The sequence below is a fragment of the Petaurus breviceps genome, unplaced genomic scaffold, assembly GCF_028583685.1.
Source record: "Petaurus breviceps papuanus isolate PSGF00001 unplaced genomic scaffold, PetGlider_PUasm1.0 90919, whole genome shotgun sequence".
NCBI classification, from domain to species: Eukaryota; Metazoa; Chordata; class Mammalia; order Diprotodontia; family Petauridae; genus Petaurus; species Petaurus breviceps.
The window spans coordinates 35,692,836-35,703,366 of NW_027187378.1; the positions used below are offsets into that span (position 1 = coordinate 35,692,836).

A 10,531-nucleotide genomic window follows, 5' to 3' on the forward strand; every position below is an offset into this window, starting at 1 on the left:
ATATATAAAATAATAATATAATAAAGTGCTTAGCACTGTGTCTGGCACAATAGTGAGTGTTACATAACGTTAGCTATTATTATTATTATTATTATTGTTGTTGTTGTTGTTGTTATTTTGTCCCAGTAAACAGAATTACCTTAAAGATGTAAAAGAGGTATTTTTACATTTTCAAAAAGTCCTCTCATATTTTTTAAAATATAACTTTAAAAGGATATAGCTTCTTTCTTCAGTTTAATAAACCACAGAGTGCCTCTATAAGAATAAAGAAAGATAGTTCTTGCCTTCAAGGAGCTTAGAGGCTCATAGGAAGAACAGATCTGTACCCAAACCTATGATATAAAGTCACTGGATCATAGCATATAGATCTAGAAGGGACCTTAGATAGGATAGGGGGAAAGCAGGAACCACAATCATTTCAAAACATCTTGACAGACTAATAATATAAAAATTCCCCAATTGCCTAGTGGCTTCACAGCAGAAATTCTTCAACTGTTACTGAATGAAGAATAAAATATAATTAACCATGCAAAGACCAGGTAAAGCATATGCCCCATCCACTGTTGTAACACCTATTTCTTGTCTTGGATAAGAGACACTTGAAGTTTTGTCTAAATGGACTCCTTTAACAATTGTAAAAGTATCTGGTCATCTCCCCTTGTCTTTTGCCCTTGAACAGAGTTAAGCTGTTTTCTTATTCTGATAATAAATCCTGATGAATGGGTCCCAAATAGTCCCCCTTCCTCCGCCCTTTCTTGTCTGTGAAATACTTTTATCTATTCTGAGTTACCACAGAGCACTGCTGATTGGCTATGTACTATAAGCAGGCCTGAAAAATTATAAAAACCAAGTATGTACCCTATGAAGCTAAAGATGCCATTAGAAACCAATCTGTCTTAGCATGCTAATAAATTTCTTTGTTTTTAATTTGGCCTGTTATCTTTGACCCATATTCACTGTATTCCTGCTGGCAGTAAACCTCTCCCAAGAGACCCCATATCTCTCAGTTAAGAGGATTCCCAACAGTATCACTGAATGCAATCTCTTTTAAGATGAGAAATTGAGGCCCGCAGAGTCTAATGAATTTTCTACAGTAATACAGTGTATTTGAAGCAGAGTAAGGAACTGAGCTGAGGTCTTCTGACTACAAATCTAAAGCCCTTTCAGTTACACTGCTTCCTATGGTTTAAAGAAATAACAGAAGCTGAATATACACCTGAAGTATTTGCAGCAGCACTTTTTGTAGTAGTGAAGAACTGGAAACAAAGCAGATGTTCAACAATTAGATATGAAAATGTATCTCCCTCACTTCTTTAAACAGACAGGAACTATGGATGTATAACTCTGAACTTCAGAGTTATTGGAAATAAGAAAAATACTGCTACATTTTATATCCCTAATAAAGTTAGTCAAATTTAAGGAGGAAGGAATTACTTCTAATTGAGTTTGTGGATCGGAAGGAGCTGGTACTCAAGGCAGGCCTCAAGGGGAGAGAAAGCTGACAGTAAGGAAGGATTAGGGATGAAGGGAGGGAAGTTCCTTTCCAGGTATGGGAGATAGCTTGTGTTAAAGCACTTTGTATAGGGTAACTACAAAGCATTACAGTGTACTTACTTTATTTCAGGTGTAACAATCTCTGCTGCCAGACTGTCTGAAGATTCTTGACTTCCCAGAGGCATTAATCCTATTTACAATACAAGTAATGTAACAGAGAAGTTAGGATAAAATCATCATCTTTTTTCCTCTCTATATTTAGGTTTTCCATCCTTCTTCCTGGATAAAAAGCCCTTCTCTACATGCATAGCTAAAAGCCTAAGTATTTTATGTTTTGTCCATCAGAAAAAAGTTTTTTGGTGGAAGGAAAGAGAAGGGTTATTTGGGAAGTGACAGTTGTAGCCTCCATGGTTCATAAAAATTAGTAGCATTTAAGACGTTAAAATTGTTCTAAATATGAAATATGAAGATTGAAGTGTGGAAAAACATTTGCTTATGTACTTTTTATATTTTCCAAACAGATCAACTATTGGGATCTTCTATATATAAAAATAATTTTAATTAAATTTTTAGCTAAAAGATAATTTACCAAAAATACTTTTGCTTCTACTTATATTATGCAATGTTATATGCAACAATATAAAGTAGAACATAAGTTACATTGCCTTGAACTCAGGGCAGTTTTTGTTACCTTGGGTAGTGAGCTGCCCTTCTTGGGCCTGTACACATCTAAGTTCTTCAATAGTTTCTTTAAGAGAATCCCGTTCAGTTCTTAATCTCTATAGGAACAAAGGACAAGGAAAGTTAGAATTAGAATAGAAACCTAGGTTGTCAGAGTTGGTTCTACTGGTCCTCTATATTTGCTTTCACATTTTAATGTTTGAAGTAATAGTTCTATTACCAAATTACATTCAGAAGAACAGTCACTGGGAACTTGGGTACTTTTTATGAAATAGGACCATTTTTTCATAGTCCATTTAAAAGCTGATCCCTAACACTTTTTAAAATATTTCTAAATAGACAAGCACAAATTAGCAAACATTTATTACCACAGGATCACAGATTCAGAACTAAGAGGAACTTTAAAAGTCATCCAGCCAAGTCCCTCATTTCACCGTTTTGATAAGAAGCAGAATTTGAAATGAGGTGCTCTGAAAACTGAGCAGATGTTCTTCCTATTGTACCATGCTGCTCAGCCAGCATCTACTACATTTAAAGCCCTGCTTAAATAAGGTCTTGTTTCTACTTTTACTTAAAGCTTAAACTTCAGTAGGCAGATAAGATACAAACACACATGACTATAATACACACTATTAAATTACTGCTGTAGAGAAGTAGAAAAACAATTTACTCTGTGGGGTCAGAACAAGGAAGTCATTGAGAAAAGGTGGTGAAGGGGATAAAGGGAAGGCTTTATGGAGTTAGCAGTCTTTAGGCTGGGCTTTAAAGGATGGGGAGTAATTCAATAGATAAAGAAAAAGGGACTGACAGTCCAAGTGTACAGAATAGAGGGCAAAGGCACAGAGGTGATACTGCCCAAGATACCTTTTTAATAGCTGTGTTGTCCAATCTGCTTGGATTAAAGAAATAAGATGAGATAGCGATGGAAAGATGAGGTGATGCCATATTATAAATGATTCTGAATGAACAGGTAAGTTGGAAATTTACCTAGTAGGCAAAAGAGACTGACTAAAGATTTTTGGGTGAAAGTCAATATAATTAGATTTGTGCATAAGGATGATTAGTAGTAGGATAAAGCATGGTCTTGAGGAAGACAGGAGCAAAGGAAGAAGATATGCTAACTGCCAATTGCAATAATACAGGAAGAGAATGAGAAATTGTTTTACAGAGAAATCACATTATCTATAGTGTTGGAAGGTATTTCAGAGGTTATCTTGTGTAACCTCTACCTGAATATGCCTAACAAATAATCATCTATTCTGTGCCTGAAGGCCTCCCAAGGCAGCTCATTACACTTTTGGATAATTCTGTTATGAAGTTTTTTACTCACATCTAACCTAGATCTGCTTTTCTGCAATTTCTATCCATTGTTTCTAGATGGGCCCTCCAGAGCAACGGCATCAAGAGCAGAAAGAAGTGAACAGATGCAAGACACACTGTAAATGTAACTGATACAATAGACCCATAGAGGGGACTGAATAAATGTTGGTGCCAATGACAGACACAGCAAAGTCAAAAGCAAGAGCAGGTTTAAGGGAAAGGCTAGTTTGGAAAATGTTGCTCTTGTGGTAGCGGTGATTCATTCAGGTAGAAATATCCTGAAAACAACTAGAGACATGGGTCTGGAACTCAGAAGTCAGAAATGGAGAAACAGATGGGTTTGAAAATTTGTGTTTGTATGAAAATACTGATTGAAGCCATGAAAGAAGACATAATGTAGAGAGGAAAAGTAGGGAGAGAGAAAGAGGACCTCCCAGGACAGAATCAGTGAATACCTTCCTTAAGGAGCTTGGGAAAATGAGGAACTAGAAAAAGGTGACAAAGAAGTTTAAAAACGTAAAGTGTTAAGAATTCAAGAGTGTGGTGTTTCTGAATCTAAAGCATAAGAGAAACAGCTGGAGAGGGAAGAATGAGGAGCAAGTACCTTAAGGCATCAAAGATATAAAGGGGCCAACACAACAAAGGACCACTGGATTTGGCAATTATAGAGTCAATGGTGATTTTTGAGACAGCAATTTCAGTAGAACACTAGGAAAAACTGAAGCTAGACTGGAAGGGAATGATGAGTAGGGAATTATAAACAATTTTGCACAATATCTCCAATATAAATATGAAACACTTTATGGTGTGAGAAAAGGGAACAAAAGAAAAATAAGAATGTAATACTGAAAAGATCATCTGAGGATTTAGGGGTTGAAACAGAATGATCTGTAGTGTTCCTTCAAAGTCTAAAATTCAATTGGTTATAGTTAGCTATTCATGGTAACTCACTAGGAAGGAGGGCTCTATTACATGACGTAAATCTAGTATTTAGTAATTATGTGTGATTTATTACATCCTTTAGGAAATGTTAAAGCTTCACCTGGAATTTTCAATTAATTTGTTCACCTTTATTAAAGAGCATAGTTTGTCTAGATTTCAATTAAGAAAATATAAATTTTATAATGTGAATTTCACAAATGCTGAAATATATCAATGCTTATTTTCTTTTATTAGTATTGTACCTCTACCAGCACAAGAAACTACACCTCCATCCCTGTCACTTTTCAAATAAAAATACCCATCCCTCATTAACACCCACATGTGCTCTCTCTCCCTGTTATTATGTTAAAGCTATATGAAGGAAGGGACTTTCTGGCTTTTGTATTGGTACTGATAGTGCTTAGCACATAGTTTACTATGGTATAATAAGTGCTTTTTCAATTATTCCTTTATTCTTAGGCTAAAACTGTTCAGCCCCAGGGCGAGTTCCAAAGTTGAGTGAACTGACACAATAATAATTCTTTTGGTCTTGCTAGTGTCAAAGCAATTATAACATTTATTTAAGTAATGTTTATATATAATATTTCATTAACTGGTTCTTTTATAAATAATGATTTGCAGATGCAGTTGTGATTCTGGACTGAATGAGCACAAATTCACTCAGCCTTCCACATCTAGCCATCCTCCAGATCATGTTTCATTTCACATCTCACCCACCCATTCATCCAGGCTTTTCCTATCATCTGTCCTGCTATAACTGCCCCATTTCCCCTGACCTGGACCTGTTATACAGAATCCATGCTCTAGTTTCTGATTTGAAACTTCTGATTGGGGAATATGTGAGTACAAACTTACTTAACATCTATATCTAGGTCAGCACCCAGACCATACTTTGGTTCATCTCCTATGAAGTCATCCACCCAGGCTACCTACCCTACAGCTATGCATCAGCTACAGCTCTCCCCCACCCTGTCATCAGGCCCCGCCCCTTTCCCAAGATTAGTGCCATTGCTTCTGGAAATCAATTAACTGTCCCACAGAACATGTCATCTCCATAAATCCCTGAAAAAGACTCACCTTGAACCTATATTTTGTTGTCCTCCCCCATTAAAACGCAAGCTTCTTGAGGACATTTGTCATACTTTTCTATTTGTATCCCAAGACTTAGCATAGTGAATTGCACATCATAAGTGCTTAATACTTTGCATTCATTAAATGAATGGTGAACTTGTAGAGTGGGAACTGTCTGGACCAGTTGTTCTTAAACTTTTTGGACACAGGTTCCCCCTTTTACACTCTTAAAAATTAATGAAATGGGGCAGCTAGGTGGCATAATGGATAGAGCACTGGCCTTGGAGTCAGGAGGACTTGAGTTCAAATCCTGCCTCAGACACTTACTAGCTGTGTGACTCTGGGTAAGTCACTTAACCCGATTGTCTCCAAATAAACCAAAACAAAATAAAAAAAAAAATTACCAAGGACCCTGAAAGAGCTTTTGTTTATGTGGGTTATACCTACCAAAACACACTTCATTAAAAACTAAAACCAGTAAAACTCTAAAGTATTTATTAATTCATTAAAAATAACAGTAAATCTATTAAATGCTAACATATTTTCATAGAAAATTACTATATTTTCCAAAACAAAACAAAAATTAGTTAAGAGTTGTACTGTTTTACATTTTTTCCAACTTTCTTTGCAATGCTGTTTTGCTTAAAGTACATTTAGAAAATCAAGCCCCACACAGACAGGTAGTTGAAAAAGGGAAGAGTATTTTAATAAGCAAATAACTTCTTAGTACTATTATTGAAACAGTTTTGACTCACTTGGTCTCTGGGACTCTGAGGGGTCCTTGGACTATGCTTTGAGAATGGTTGCTTCAGACTAAAATCATAACCACTGACTTGGTAGGCTAGTCCTAGAGAAGTGACTTGCCTGGGGTCATACAGTTAATAAGTGACAAAGACAGGATTTGAACCCAGGTATTCCTGACTTCAATTCTACACTCTAGTTACTATGCCAAGCTCCTTTAATTTACCAGGAATAACAACAACAAAGAATATATACTCACATCTTTTTCTTTTTGAAGACTGTCTACTTTTTCTTTCAGCCGTTTATATTCAAAATCTAATTTATCTGCCTTCTTTGATTCTTCAGATAATCTATTTTGTAGCTCTACTACCTGTTACAGAAAGAGGAAGTTATTAATAACAAAAAGTAATAAAAATCACTAATTTTTCTCTACTAAATCCATAAACAAGAGAAATATGTATATACATATTATATATATGTATATTCTTAAATATTATTTCTCAATCAAATGTGTATGGAAAGAGAGTTTGATTTAAACCAAATCCATTTGGGTAAATAGGTCAACATATTTATTTTCTTGAAAATACCCTTTAGGAGGTTGTATCTATTATTCTAATTATATTTTTAATAATGGTTCATGTCTCATAGTGCTAACCAAGCTCTTTCCTCAAAATACTCTGTGACTTAGGTAGTGGCAGACAGTATTATTGCTATTTTAAAGATGATAAAAATGAAGCTCAGAGAGACTAAGTAATTTGCTGTTGTGTTGCCCGTGGAGTCAGGAAGACAAACCCACCTCTAGTACTTACCAGTCATGTGACCGTGGGCAAATCATGTGGGCAAATTAACATGAAATGTTGATTCAGAATCAATGGTACTAATCATCTGATTACTATACACATACAAAGCAGGGGAAAAGGCTAAATGACACATGCCTCCACAGCAGAGGAGACAGCAAGAAGCCCAGGGTATCCCCTAAAATGGGGATAACATTGTGAGGCTCAAAAGAGAATGTATACAAAGTGCTTTGTGAACAGTGAACCATTTTAAAGATGTCAATTAATTGTTCATTGACTGTTTACTAACTGTGCTAGGTGCTGGGAATACAAATGTAATAATATATTAAATAAATTCTGTTGAAAAGGAACTAAAATCTAATGAGACAACAAGGACATATATAAATTTACAGAGAATACAAATACAGAATTATCATTATTAGTACACCACATTGCCTAAAAACTTGAAAGAAACTGACAAACTAAGATGCTTATGAATTTAATCTCTATAGAAACAATCAGAACAAAGTAACAGAAGAGGTAAGGATGTAAGAATTTACTGGGCAGATTCAATTCTATAATACCCCGGATTTAAAAAAAAAAGTTATCTACCACAGAACCTGCCAATCAGTTCTAAAGATGAGTTTTAAAGTTAAAAATGGGCACTGTGATAAAAAACCAAAATTTTTCCACATGAATAAACCAATGTAAAAAAAATAATCTCTCACCTGTCTCTTGTATGTCTCAAGCTGACTGCGAGCTGCATTGGCTTTCCTTAACTCCTCCTCTAGACTTACAGTGTTCTGCATGTACATCGTGTTCTTCTCCTCTAAGAGTTTCACCTGCCGCCTCAAATCACCAAGATCTTCTAATTTCTTTTTATATGATTCTACTTGGCCTTCAAGTTTAGCCACTTTATCAGAAGAATGCCTGGGTGAAATTGGGAATTAAAAATCAGATCCACGTTAATCTTCCTCATCTGAACTACCCAGAATCTTGTTTACAGAATTTCAGTGCTGGAAAGGGCTGCAGTGACCACCCTATATATCTAATGGCAATCTATACCTGAAAAAGAAACTCCTCTAAAACAAGTCTATAAATAGTTAGCCTTTGCATGGAATCCTCCCCTCCTGAGGGGAGAAACATGCCACCTCTTGAGGTAGCCCCCCCCCAGTTTTACACCACATTAGCTGTCAGGAAAGTTTTCCTTACATGGAGGACAAACGTGTGCCTCTTACAACTTCCACGTGTTGTTCATAGTTTTTGCCCTCTTACTAAGACACTCTTCTATGTGACAACTAAACACCTGAAGACCATTAATTATCAGGTCTCCCAAAGTATTTCCAAGTCCAGGCTAAACATGTTCAGTTACCACAACCATATGGAATGGATTCAAAGTCTTTTAATCATTCTGGCTGCCCTCTTTTGGTTGCTCTATGTCTTACCAATGGCCTTCCAGAATGTGGATAATGGAAGATACATTTCCAGAGCTGATAAAACCAGAGTAGAGGGCAGGGGGACTATCACCTTTTGCTTTTGAAAATAAAGTCAACTGAGGCACAAAGTTCCAAGCACATTAATTTATTGGTAAGGGTAATAATTACTAATAAAAGGTAATTCTTGACTCTTCAGTCAGCCAAAAAACCACAAGGTAGGGCTTATTAGCTTTCATATAGTTTTAGGAAAAAAGAACAGGAAGCATAAAACAATATGATCGGTTACGAAGTCTGAAGTATCATAGATGATGAAAAACAAAAGAACTGGATGAAATCAGAAATGCAGGACTAGCAACCACCTCTCCTTTCCTCTTGTTGCTATGGAAAACTCCTTGATGGTGTCCACCTGCATGGTTAGAGTTGCAGTGATGACAAGCTCCTCCCCCCCCCCTTTTTTTTTTACAACATACTGGGGGTGATATAGAATAGAATCAATTAAAAAACAGACTAAAAATCAATTTGATTTTCTCTTTATTCCTGGATGTCGTACATCTCATTGTAGCCTAAGGTTTTGTGAGCTTTCTTTTTCTTGGTTGCCAAACCAAATTTAATTCCGAACTGCTTTGGATAAGTCTCTAATTGTTTTAGGTGTGTCTCTTCACTCCTGTACAATATCTAAGGAATTAATTGTGTCAAATGCTTCTTTTATATTTCCCCAGCCCAGGTTCAAGTCTAGAATGCTGCCCAGTGATGAGCACAAAGTAGGTACTTACAAACTCAATGGGTAAGACTAAATGGTTCTAAGTTTATATGGGACTGCAAAAGGCTGCTCACCTAAGAACATCTATTTCATCTTTCAAAGACTGAGCTTCATCTGCCAAAGTAGTTAGTTCTTCATTTTGTTGCCGGAGTTCTGAGATTTCTTTGTCCAATTCTTCACAGCGTATTCGATAATCATCTTTGGCTGCTTCTAGTCTGGAAATCAAGACAAAGTAGACACTTTTTACTTCACAAAATTTCCTTTGATCATAGTAAAAAACTATAATTCAATTCAATTTAACATTTACAAGAACCTGCATGGGAAAAGGAAGGGAAAAAAAAAATCCTCCCTCAGAATCTCCTTGGGATCGGTTAAATTATTGCTCTTCAATGGTGGAATACATATGTTTAAAAGTTAGATGTTTAATGGTATTTTCCTTAAGACTTGGAATTTAATTTAAAACAGAAATTGTCCTTGAGAATATATAGATAATGATTTTACCTTCAAAGTATTCCCTTTAAGTTACATGATGCTAAAGGGATATTTTAACTATCGAGTCTAGTTTTTATACAATTATGATATAATCAAAATTATGAAATCAGAGTACTACTGTAACATGCATCTTAAAGAGAAATCTGAGAGTGGGATTCACGTGCCTAAGGGTGAATCAAAAGAACATATATATTTACAATGCATAGTACATTTAAAAAAAGATGTTAAAAACTGTGAATATTAAGTGAAAAGAAAATATTTGCTTCCTTAATGTATTTAAAAATATTTTCTTTTAGATGTCTCTCTGGTAGCAAACAAGGCATTTTCCCTTCTGCTATGCTTATAACTCTCTGGACTTCACCATCATGATACAACTGCCTTCTAACCTTAATACATCTTTCTGTCACAACAGTGCCCTTCTCTAATGCCAAGCAAAGGCAACTTCCCAAGGTTCAAAATACCAGCATAGCTGCTCTCCATTTTATTCCATGACAAATTAAGAACAGAGAAAATCAAAATATAGCATAATTCAAAATACAGCAGTCACTAAGTGTAATTCAATAATTTCCAAGTACTACTCCACCCCTAGGCAGTACATTCATTTAGTCGATCACAAAGCACAAGTTTCCCACCCTTGGATCACAACTGAATAGGCCATCTACCCCAGAGTTACAGCAAGTTAAGCACAGCATTTAAAAAAAAAAATTTTTTTTTTTTGCTTTCTGGAGGGCAATTGTGGGGTTAAGTGACTTGTCCAAGGTCACACAGCTAGTGTGTGTGTGTGTGTGTGTGTGTGTGTGTGTGTGTGTGTGTGTGTG

General features: G+C 35.8%; 1 protein-coding gene across 1 annotated transcript in view; it reads right to left on the reverse strand.

Annotated features, from left to right (window-relative positions):
• The window catches only part of HOOK3 (hook microtubule tethering protein 3), a 126,028-nt gene that overhangs the window by 30,236 nt on the left and 85,261 nt on the right, over positions 1 to 10,531 (reverse strand). The window contains exons 10-14 of the mRNA XM_069075795.1: positions 9,296 to 9,436; positions 7,754 to 7,955; positions 6,509 to 6,619; positions 2,186 to 2,273; positions 1,615 to 1,684 (exon numbers count right to left, since the gene is read on the reverse strand). Of these exons, the coding sequence (XP_068931896.1) occupies positions 1,615 to 1,684; positions 2,186 to 2,273; positions 6,509 to 6,619; positions 7,754 to 7,955; positions 9,296 to 9,436 (612 nt within the window). The remainder of the gene's footprint in view (positions 1 to 1,614; positions 1,685 to 2,185; positions 2,274 to 6,508; positions 6,620 to 7,753; positions 7,956 to 9,295; positions 9,437 to 10,531) is intronic.